The following is an 11,559-nucleotide window of genomic DNA, read 5'->3' as shown; positions in this document are numbered from 1 at the left end:
GCTTGGCCAGCGCTTGGAGCAACCTGGGCCACTGGAAGGTGTCCCTGCCATGTCAGGGGGGACAGAACCAGGTTACCTCTATGGTGCCTTCCAACATAAACCATATTTCAGCTCAATTTGGAGTTTTGGGGGACTGGCTCCTGTGCAGGGCAGTGACCCACAGGAGGCCAAAGGAGCTGTGCCCTCCTTGAGGCCTTTTTGGAGGACACTCAAAGGGGGACACACTTAGCTGGCCAGGGCATGTCCTCACTGCTGGGGAAAGGGCTCCTGCTGCCTGCCAGAGCTCCAGGCCAGCTTGGCCAGGGCTTGGAGCAACCTGGGCCACTGGAAAGTGTCCCTGCCATGGCAGGGGGGACAGAACCAGGTTACCTCTATGGTGCCTTCCAACATAAACCATAGTTCAGCTCATTTTGGAGTTTTGGGGAGCTGGTGCAGGGCAGTGACCCACAGGAGGCCAAAGGAGCTGTGCCCTCCCTGTGGCCTTTTTGGAGGACACTCAAAGGGGGACACACTGCCCCAGAGCTGAGCACCCTCTGCCTCATGTCATTGCACCCCTTCTGAAAACACACCCCTTTGAGGGTGCAATAACCCTCCTCCCCTTTTTTCTCTCCCTTTTTTAGGGTTGAACAGCTTTCCAGTGACTGTCACACACTTCAGCTCGCCCAGAGGTGTCCTGAGGTGTAAGGAGAGACGGGCAGGAGGAATGGGGGAAGAAGCAGCCCAGGGATCTGGTATTTAACCTCAGCTCTGTTACTGACCAGCTGACGGTGCCAAAAGAGTGTTTTAGAGTCCCTTAAAAAACCTCTGATCATAGTGTGGCCAGGGAAAGATGCACCATCATAGACAGTCAACACTTTTTTTGTGTGTCCTTTAGATTTTCCTTCCATGATATTAGAAACCAATTGCAATTTTAGATCTCTCGGAAAGTTTTCAATTAAAAAAAGTGCAGGAATATGTTTGAGAAATTCCTCATCACCATTACTCATAAACTTACTCACTGTTAGTAATTCCACCTTGAACTCCTGAAAAAAATCTGAAACATTGTCTGTAAAGAAAGTAAAATAAACAAAATCCAAACTTTTGATTCTTCCTCAGAAGAATTAAAACCATTTGAGCTCTTAGACTCTACTTTCAAATAACACTAATAAAACTAATGTCTAGTTGTTATATTTTAAAATTTATTATATGTTTAATGGGAGATATTTCCATGTATGTATTTTATACTTCCTAATCCTTACTAATTTGGAGGTGTCTTTTTAGAAGCCTCAGCCATGACTGATGAACTCAACATAAAGCCACTGACTGAAGGGAAAAGAGACTCAGACAAGGAATCTATGTTAAATGTATGTTAATATTTTTGGTCATGCTTCTTAATGTGCTGAGATTTTCTATATGAGGAACATTATTTATTAATCATCCAGAGTTTTTCCACATTTTAGAATTTCTGAATGATAAGTAGAGAGCATATAACTAGGCCAGAAATTTTACTATATACACTTCTCTTTGAAATTTTTCATAAGGAAAAATTCCTTAAGAGGAGTGTAGTACACATTTGAAATTTCAAATTATACTTCATTTCAAATGGTTAATAGTCTTAATTGTGTCTAGATTTTGATTGGTTTTTAATTAAATGTTAAAAGCAGGGAATATGATTTCTAAAGTAGACAAGAAAATATTGGTTATAAACTAATTACAAATGTTTCTGGGCATGTTTTGACAGGTTCATTAGCACTCAGTGTTAATAGTGACCAGGTGTGTTGATCACGTTAACGTCCCTGCAGCTCCATCTTGTGGCTGAATGATTATTCTCGATTAATTTTTGATTCTGTAGGAAAAACTTGGTCAAAAACAAACATGAAAAATGATGAGGAGAGGAATTCATAAACATGATTAATTTCTCGGTGGTTGTTTCTATAAGAAAAACGTGACAGAAAAAAAAAACCCAGCCCTGAGTGTTTAGTGCTCACATTCCATAGCTGTAATTTGCCATGTCTAAGTGGATAATTATAAACTGGGGGAAGTTTTTGTAAAATATTATTTAAGAAAATGAAAGAAAAAATGTCATGAGTATTATGATTATCTGTATCAATGAGTTCATAATCATATATACCTTGCCAGTCATGTTTTATTCCTATTTCATACAGGTGATCAAAAGTTCTGATGGACAGTTTAACCTTGAGGCTGCGATTAAAAATGTTGACATAATGTCCAATGAGTTGAAGAAAATAAATGGTAATTCTGACTTCACCATCCAGTTAAACACAAAACTGTGTAAGACATTCTTCTGAGAGTGTGCAGTTGGAATGGCCTGGTTTTCTGTGTCAGACAACTGGGTTTTAATGTAATGAAGGAATAGCTTTGCTCTTGTGTTTTGAAAAATTAATGGAACAGCAGTTAGAGAGCAATAGAATCATGTTAGTTAAGCATGGCAAACACCTACTGAGTGATCAGTCATTCCTTTCTAGGAACACTGAGAGTCTTCTAATGAAAATATTGCTAACATGCTAACACCAACTGAATATAACCGTCTTGAGGCAACTGAAACAAGGCAACCCTTCAACCTTTTGAATAAGTTGATAGATGAACACTAAAACAGGGCTGTCTGTAGATTACCACTCACTGTCATTCAGTAAATACCATGCTGATACAGTGCCCTTTGTCTTTCAGTGGAAAGCCAGCTACTGCTTTGTGACCTGATTTTGAATTTCAACCATCCTATGAAATCCAAAGATTTAAGAGAAGCTGAAGAAAAGGCTTGGAGTTTGACTGATTAAGTAACATCCATTTTTATGTATTGTTTTCTGTTAATACTGCTGAAGGTGCTTCTTCTTTCTTCTTTCTTCTTCTTTCTTCTTTCTTCTTTCTTCTTTCTTCTTTCTTCTTTCTTCTTTCTTCTTTCTTCTTTCTTCTTTCTTCTTTCTTCTTTCTTCTTTCTTCTTTCTTCTTCTTTCTTCTAATTAAGTTTGAACTGTACAATGATAGCATGGTTTCCTGCAGGTAGACTGTTTTGTTTTAAGCTAAACATGTGGAATGGAAAAAAAACTAGGTTATTGGTTCTGAGAGTGTTTTTTTCAACCCACATTTCCCAAATTAAGCCCACTAGGGCTGGAAAGACTGATGTAATTAATTAAAAAGGTCAGGAAACTGGGCATGAAGTTTCTCACGTGGTTTTCTCCTTTTAAACAAAAATGTGTTGGAGCAGTAGCAAAGATTTGAAATTTACTTCAAGTCACTGTCTCTTGTCTCAGTTGTGCCTGGGGAAACAGGATAAGAAACTGCCACTGAAGGAGGAACTGCAATTTGTGTTTTGAGCTGCCTTCCTCGTCTTAAAAATGTTGCTGGGAAAGGGGTCAAAGAGAAGATTACTTCTGGAAAACCAAAAATGCTTTCCATTCCAGTTTCTGTAATGACTCTCTAATGCAACCAGCTACAAGAATAGGGAGGAGTTTGTGGTTTCAGTGCTCAATCCTGAACTCTTCTTGGCCCAACATTTTTACAGCCACTATTTTCATGTAGTTCATTACAATAAATATTCAATCATACTTCACTTGTTGACATGTTTGAATGTTGAGATGCTGCTTTATTCTCACACCAAATATATTTCTCTGAATAATCAAATACAGATTTATTCTACTTTTAAAAAATATGCAGTGTTAGAATTTGTCATGCTGGTTTATGTTTTATTTCTCTTTCGCTGGTGAGATGATTTAAAATTAATAAAACACAATTCCATAGAAGGTGTTTCTGGGTTGTCAGATTTTTCAAGGCAGGGCAATTAAGAAATTACAGTTCACAAGAGTCAGTGGTGATATGGGGATGATGTTCTTAAATTTAACTGTTTTTGGAAAAGACAGATTAGAACTGACTTTTCTTTCACCAGATTACTAGTCTATTTTTTAAATATATTGGGCTAGAAGCAGCTTTTGTCAGCTGAAGAATTTTTTTAATTTTATTTTTCACCTTTATTTTTGGACTCATAGTTGCGTGGAAATGAACTTTGCTATCTTTGAATTCCAGCTCTTACCTAAACATCTTTGAAAGCAACACTTACAAAACATATGTCTATAAGGAAAACTGTCTATGAAATCTCACTGTGATCTGGGAAGCTTCACAGATTCTATGGAAGGTATTTTCTACCCTGAATTTTGGTTCCAGTGTTTTAACTGATATAGACACCATGGCTTTAAAGGAGAAAAAGGGTGACAAAAGTCATAATTATCAAACCAAGGTGTTGTCAGACCACAAGAGAAATTGAAACCCAAGGCAAATGGTTGGATAAATCCCACTTAACAAAGGGGCTTCAGTGTTCCTCAGCTACAACTTGTATTTTTGAACTGTGAGTGTTCCTTTTTTCTTTAAAACATACAGTAAAACAGAAAGCAGTTGTGCAAGAGGAACTAAGTTTGGCCTAACTATGTGTGCTTTCTAAGAGATCTGGGGGATTCTGCCACGTAAGGGTCACACGATGATAATTTTGTTGATCTGCTCCCTGTAAAAATGCAGTTGCTTGATTCACTCAGAAAGACACAGCTGAAGAGAGATATGTGTGGAGAAAATCTTCTTTCTGAGTGAGGTTAGGGAATTGTAGGAAATACAAAATTCCAGTTGTGGGCTGAGGCATGGGATCCCCCGTGCTGTGGCAGAGAGGATGTGCTCTGTGGCTGTGGTGTTTTCCTGGAAAAGTGGGAACAAGCAGTTCACAGCTGAATAACCCAGACACAGATCCTGACAGAAATCTGCATTTCCAGGGCTGAAGGGTTTTTGGTGCCACTGAAACCTGTGTGTCTTTCAGATCTGGGTTATCTTTTCATAGAAGTGAGCAGAGTTAGATTTATTGAGGAAAAAATTGCTTTTTGTCTACTCCACAGCTTTGACAATGTTTGGGTCTACTCTGTATCACTCCAAATAACAAAATTGCTGCTGCAATTCTGATCCAAAAAAAAAGAGCTCCTATGTAAGCAGAGGCTTGTATGGATATTTTTTTGTGGTTCTTCAAATTTGGTGTGGAAATAATTTCAAGAGGATATACATATCTTGGAAGATAAGAAATTCTCATGTGCTGTATGATTAATGGACACTTTGTAGGAAAATTATATTTATAGACTACTCTAAGGCATAATTTAAAAATAACATAGTCCTTTTTCTTTGAAACTGTGAATTTTAATGACTTCATGATTTCAGTTTGCTGAAAAGGAAAATATCTTGAAGTTTATAAACTTCAGGAGGCTTCAATACTATATGTGATCTTCTCTAAAGTTTCATTTAAATATGTCCTGCAGCATATTTTAACATGCACTGGTTTCTTGAACCTCTGTCTTTTCCATCAATCAGAAGAAGGGGTGTTCTTTGGAAGTGGTCAATGATATCTGCTACAGAAGAAAATTCCTGTGGGATGGAAAAAATGAGAAGGCTAAGGCCAATATGTCAGAATTATTAGTAACCAGTAGAAACAAAGTTTTATTTAAAATTCTAAATATTTATCAATATTATAAAAATATATATAAGGTCCAGATCAACTGTTTTCATTCCTGCCATGATCTGTAGCTCAGTAACTGTGTACAAGCTGTTGCAATGCTGTATAATTAATTTGTATAGTCTTGGTCTGTTTAACACATGCTGTTGCCACTGTGCTTGATGTACTTGAGAGTTCAGAGGTGGCTGATCGGTTCAGGGGTTCTGTCTGGATCAGAACTGCCAGGAATGTGCTGAGCAAACCCACAGTCCTGCAGGCTGGGGCTGAGCCACCAGACTGGCAGCAAAGCTGGAACTTGGCAGGTATGGATTAGCTCTCAGCTCTGCATTTCCCTTATCTGGTATCTCAGTGGGAAACAAACATTCCCTAACCAGGCACGTGGATTTCTAATGCCTGTGTTCTAAGGCCACCTCTTCATTCCCTGAGTGCAAACAGCATAACCTGATTCTGCTTCCAGCAATAACAATATTCTCTGAGACAAGAAGCAGAATTCCAGCCAGAACAGTCACCTGGCACTGAGGAATGAGGCAGGAGATGCCTTGAAATGAAGAGAAGTAGTTGAAAAACACAGAGTACCTCTTTTCCTTTCAAGCTGGTTCCTAACAAGTACAAGTGTTCCTGCTCCTGGTAGCGGATCTGGATGTTGTAGACTTTGTCTCTGTACAGCACCATCAGGACATAGGGCTGAGTCACTGTTTTCCTTGAGCTGTCCCTCACCAGGAATGTTCCATCCTGAAACAGGAAAAAATGAAAGATGACAAAGAGCACACACTCCTGGGTTTGATCAGTGTAACACCTTTCACTAGAGCACTTGTGCTTCCAAGTGTTTTTCTCTCTGAAATCTTCTTCCTACACTCCACCATTAAAGCATTTAGGTCTTTTGACAAATGTGTTGTCTTTCAGTTTGCTGCTTCAAACTTTCCTCTCTGTTACAAAAGCAGATTCTAAAGGAAGGAATGGTGTTGTATGAGGGAGAGATTCCATTAAAGGAGGAAGTGAAATATCAAAGACCAAACCTCACATCACTTTAGCCAAAAGAGAAGTTCATTTCCACTAAGTGCCAATCACGTTTCCTACATGATGGATTTATAGACAGCTTAAAATAATGGCATTGTCTGTGTCATTTAGGTAAAGGCAGTGATAGTTTATCACTCTCTCTGCTTTTCCTAATTTCAGATCTATTTTGACAATTCTTCCATTGAAATCCCTTTCTTAAAGGCACTGAATGGGACCTCAGAAACTGGACTTTAGTACAAGTCATTGGACTTGAGTACAAGTCACTGGAATGGTGCACATGCCATCTTCAGCTCATGGCAAGTGCTGTGAGGCAGCACAGGATAACCAAAACTCCCACAGCAATAATTCTATTTATCTTTATGATATTAAAGATTATCTATTAAATATAATATATTTAATATATTATTATTTCTTTTATATATTTATTGTATTATTTTAACAATATTTAATTACTATAAATATATAATAAAATATTTATTTTACTATTAAATTAATTTATTTAAATTATAATAAATATTTATTGTATTTATATAATTTCATATTTAATATTAAATGCTAAATATTATAATTACATACTAAATATTATAAATAATTTTTCTATATTTAATTTATCTCCACATGTACAGATGAGCCTTGTTTGAAGCTGTAGTTCATTTTGCTGGGCTCTGTGGCCCAGACAGGGGTGGGGTTTGCAGTACCTTGTTTATCCTGCGGAGCGCTGCCTCTGCCTCGGGCCGGCTGACAAAAGCCACGTACCACTCATCCTTCAGAGAGCCCTGGGGCTGGGACAGGACAAGGACAACGACAAAGACAAGGTCAGCTGCCAGGGAATGGCAACATGCAAATAAGTGGAGAGAAATTGCAGTGTGAGGGATATGTGGGTCTGTGTGTCAGAATCTCTGTGTGTCACAGATCACGCTGCTATTTATTGTGGTATGGAAAGTGCTGCTAAACTGTTTTAAAATACTTGCTTACTTTGATAAACTTGAAAATATTACAGTTATAGACATTATGCCCCTGCAGGTAAGCTAAGAAAACAGATATTTCCAAATACTTTCAGTAAAAGATTTTTTTAATGTTCTTTTTATGTTCTCTTTTGTCTGCCTGGACATTAGGCACAAAGGCATCCTTTGCCTTCATCTGTCTCTTTGGTTTTTAGCTATCATCTGAGACAACTGTGCAGACTTCCTATGAATGCACTGTTTATGATTGCCCAGCAGTGTTATCACCATGAGTGGTTTGCTCTAAACTTGTTTTATTTAAGGAAATGTGAAGCAAAAATGCACTTAGAAGACAAAGTCCTTTACTCATCAAAGTTTTCTGGAAGGAGAACTGAAAGTTTGATGCTGCTTGAAGGCAGTTGTGCAAAACAAGTAATCCAGAAAACAAGTATTTTTCTTATTTTGCTCATTTGGGGTTCAACTATTGTTGTTTTTCTTGATGAGGACAAAATAAGGCACTACAGTTTGACACAGAAAAGGAAACTGAAAGCACTCAGTAGTGTCCTGACAGTGACTGGAAAAACAGCTTTGAAAGGTGTTGTCTCTCAAAACCAGAAAACTCAGTGTCTTTACAGTTATGGTTCATGTTTTGTACCTCATCTTGCTCTGTGTTTGCCTGGTGAACAGTCTGTCTGCTAGGAATTGGCAATGGAGGTCTCGTGTCAGCTGGGCCTCTGGAAGGAGATCTGCTGTTGCTGCCTTCAGAGATACAAGAGTAGAAAAAACAATGTTAAAATCAGGAAAATAATTTCATCTGTGCACCCAGGGTGTAGGATCTTGATTTTATGAAGCATAAAGTATTTGTATCACCCTGGTGTAAATAAAAATCATGTGAACAGTGCAAATTAGCAAACACCCAGTGCAAACAACTAAATAACTATTTAGTGCAATACAGCACTCTGGTACTGAGACATCTAGAAATTATTTGAAATCAGATTTAGGCGTCTCTATGAGAACCAGGTTCTTTACATCATTTCATCCTTGGTGCACAGGGAATTTAACTGAGCTCTTGTGGTTCAGATTTCCATAAAAACAAATGAACTTGAAATAGGGGTGACGTTTTATCAGTTTCTGTCCCACAGTTACTCACTTAAGAGCATCTTGGTTTCTTTAGATACAGAAGTAACATTGTCTCTTTGCAACCCTTGCCTTCTCAGCAATTAGAAAGTTAAAAATGTCACTGTAGGACATTGACAGCTGTTACCATGTGCAAAAAAATTACTTGTAAAGCAATTGATGTCTAAGTTTTCTTTTTTTTTTTTTTTTATGAGATAAATATGGAATGTATTTCACATGAAAAGCATTTGCTAACCTTTTTGGGGAGTATTAGCATACCACAGTGATTTGCATAGGTCAGCTCTCAGTACTATACAGAAAAAGATGGTTTTATAAAGTTTTGACGCTGGTTGAACTAGGCAGGAAGCCCAAACTTCATGGGGAAAAAAAAAGCCCAAAATCTTTTATTCAGACTAAGTAAGATACACAAGATGCCTTTCAGGAACTTGATAGTTTTCTGTTCCCAGTCCAAGCAGAAACATCCATAGGAAAAAAGCTTTTATATTGACTGCACTGAAACTATCCTTTAACTTTCATCCACTTAAAAAAGAAAAACAATGTAAGGATGTAGGATACAAACCTGGGTGGAAGCGTGGTGGTAGAGAGCCAGTTGCGGACAGGTTTCTAGCACTGTTTTGAAAAAAGAGTAGTCAGTATAAATACAACATTTCTGTGCTCTGATCACCTGATCTGGACTTTGTGCCTGTTCTACAGAATGTGAGAGTCCCTGGAGAGCTGTGCAGGGTGAGGAGAACCTTCTCTTTTCTTCTTTTTGTTTTTCTTTCCTTCTTTTTGTGCACGTGGATCCACCTTAAGTTTACTGGACCTCAGTATCTGGCAATAAGATAATCAGTAAAGGCCACAGAGACTTCTGTAGCAGGATCAAAGCAGGAGAGCATTAAGCTTGAGGAGTTGCCACAGGGAATGGTTCTGTCCCTCCCCAGAGCAGCAAGCACAGGGAGCAGCTCTCACACCTCTCTCGCTGCGGGGTTCCACCTACAGAGTTATTCTTATTCTTGCAGCTTCTGTAACATTGTTGATAAAAATGCGGCTTCACATTTTGTTGCAAGCTGGGAAAGGCCAGCAACATCAGGGACTGGGGCACCTCCCACATAAGGAAAGGCTGAGGGAGCTGGAAGCTGAAAAAGCTCAGGAGGGATCTTTTAAAGTACATAAACATCTGAAGGGAGAGCCAGGCTCTTTTCACTGGTGCCCTGTCACAAGACCAGAGGTTCCCTCTGAACATCAGGAAACATTTTTTAATGTGAGGGCAAGCAGGCACTGGAGCAGGTTGCCAAGAGTGTTGTGGAATCTCTCTCTTTCCTTGGAGACATTCAGATGCTATCTGGATGTGGTACCAGGCAGCCTGTTCAAGGTGACCTTGCCTGGGTAGGGGGTTGGACCAGAAGACATCCAGAGATCTCTGCCAACCTCAACCCACCTCCAAAACTGCTCAAAATGGAATCCCACTCTTCAATTTCCGTGTTGGTTTTTTTTTGTTTGTTTGTTTTTTGTTTGTTTGTTTCTTCACCTAATTGAGAACAAATTGCCTGCACTCCTTTCCTTTACTCTTCATATTTCTCTTCTGCTTAAATGAGCTGTTAAAAAGGCTCTGAGATAAATATGCTAATTTTGTTTGCACAACAAAAACACCCTATCATGACTTGATTTATGGGAGAGAATCAGTCAGCCCGGGGGCCTCTGCTACAGCAAAATTTGGCAATGCTCTTTGAGTATAAGCAGAAGTGTTCATCATAGGAATAGTTCAATTTGCATATGACCTTGCTATTGCTACTGCAGTATTTGTTTTGGTGTCAGCAGTTCCAGAGAATGATGGTAACTGTGAGGAATTCATCAAAGAGCCATTAAAAAAATACAGATATTAGAAAATGTGCATCAGACATGGACTCAAGGAGCCCACTCTAAGTCATCAAAGTCTAAGTCTGTTGCATGGTACATCAGAAATCAAAATTTAGTTAGGGGCTCTTCTGTCTAGCAAGTGAAGGCATAACAATCAAATATTTGTAAGTTAAAGCTGGGAAAAAATTGCAGCAAGGCTCACAGTTTTAAATAGGAATTACCAACCATTAGAGCAAAATTTAGTAAAAGAGGTGAAATTCTTTCCAATTCAATTCCAGACAACCAGGCCTGTGGAGTTTTTTAGTTTTGAAGTGTGAGGAGTTGCAGCTCTAACATTTAAGGGGTCCTAGAGTGTGCAGGCCCCCTTTGTCCTGAATCCTGCCTAGTTTTGTAGGAGATTATCCCTTCCTAAAAGGACTGGTCATTCTCATGGACATTGCAAGCAACGGGAGAGCAATGGGTGTCTCAAGAATGGAAACCTTGTACAGTGTAGGGTCTCGATGCTTTAGGATTTAGCTTTTCCATTTTTGAGATCTTGCACTGCTTTAGTGTATAGCTCTAAAACTCCATGGCCTGTCAGCTGCTGTTCTCCCATTTCACTGAGATAAAACAATTGCTCTCTAGGCCTGGAACTCAAGGACTCCTCACTGTCTCAGGCCCCAGAGATGTAAACAACAGTGAATTGAGGGGGATAACTTGGAGTAAATTTCTTCATTACCTGAAGCTGTAATTGGAGAATTAACCCCTGATATGTAAATGAACCAAACTTAAAATTGTCTGAAAAACTCGTGACCATCTTCCATCCTGGGTGTAGCCCCTCAGAGGCTTTTGACTGCCCAAGGTGTACCTATGGAAGGCCTTCAATAAATTCCTGCTTTTACCCTCTTAATCTTGTCCAGCCTCTGTTCTAGGTGGCCACTCCAAGGAATCAGTTTTAAAAACTTCCTTGCCATAAAACAGAGGGATTCATGGTTTTTTCTTGGCTGCCTGATGTACACTCTCTGCTCCACTGATATAGAGCTTCAATTCTATAAAGGATTCTCCTGGATAGTAGGATCAGCACTAATTAGCATTTTGTAGAGGTAAGGGCACAGGCTCAGTAATGAACTACCAAGAGGCTGAGATTCAAAAGGAATGACCCATAATGGTGAA

The 11,559-nt window shown here is 39.0% G+C and overlaps 1 protein-coding gene and 1 long non-coding RNA gene across 2 annotated transcripts in view; one reads left to right on the top strand and one right to left on the bottom strand.

Moving 5' to 3' along the window:
- The first annotated feature begins 627 nt into the window (after window positions 1–627).
- LOC115948370 lies at window positions 628–2,685 on the top strand. Its single transcript, XR_004082188.1, has 4 exons — window positions 628–731; window positions 1,261–1,343; window positions 2,145–2,232; window positions 2,668–2,685. It is a non-coding gene; the product is annotated as an uncharacterized LOC115948370 (long non-coding RNA).
- A 2,577-nt stretch (window positions 2,686–5,262) lies between these two features.
- LCP2 (lymphocyte cytosolic protein 2) overlaps window positions 5,263–11,559 on the bottom strand; it is a 26,614-nt gene continuing 20,317 nt past the window's right edge. The window contains exons 16-21 of the mRNA XM_031060575.1: window positions 11,547–11,559; window positions 9,128–9,177; window positions 8,087–8,190; window positions 7,189–7,272; window positions 6,050–6,205; window positions 5,263–5,385 (exon numbers count right to left, since the gene is read on the bottom strand). The exon at window positions 11,547–11,559 is cut by the window's right edge and continues 120 nt beyond it. Of these exons, the coding sequence (XP_030916435.1) occupies window positions 5,263–5,385; window positions 6,050–6,205; window positions 7,189–7,272; window positions 8,087–8,190; window positions 9,128–9,177; window positions 11,547–11,559 (530 nt within the window). The remainder of the gene's footprint in view (window positions 5,386–6,049; window positions 6,206–7,188; window positions 7,273–8,086; window positions 8,191–9,127; window positions 9,178–11,546) is intronic.

The sequence above is a fragment of the Geospiza fortis genome, unplaced genomic scaffold, assembly GCF_000277835.1.
Source record: "Geospiza fortis unplaced genomic scaffold, GeoFor_1.0 scaffold413, whole genome shotgun sequence".
In the NCBI taxonomy this organism is placed as follows: domain Eukaryota; kingdom Metazoa; phylum Chordata; class Aves; order Passeriformes; family Thraupidae; genus Geospiza; species Geospiza fortis.
This window is presented reverse-complemented; position numbering and strand designations above follow the sequence as displayed.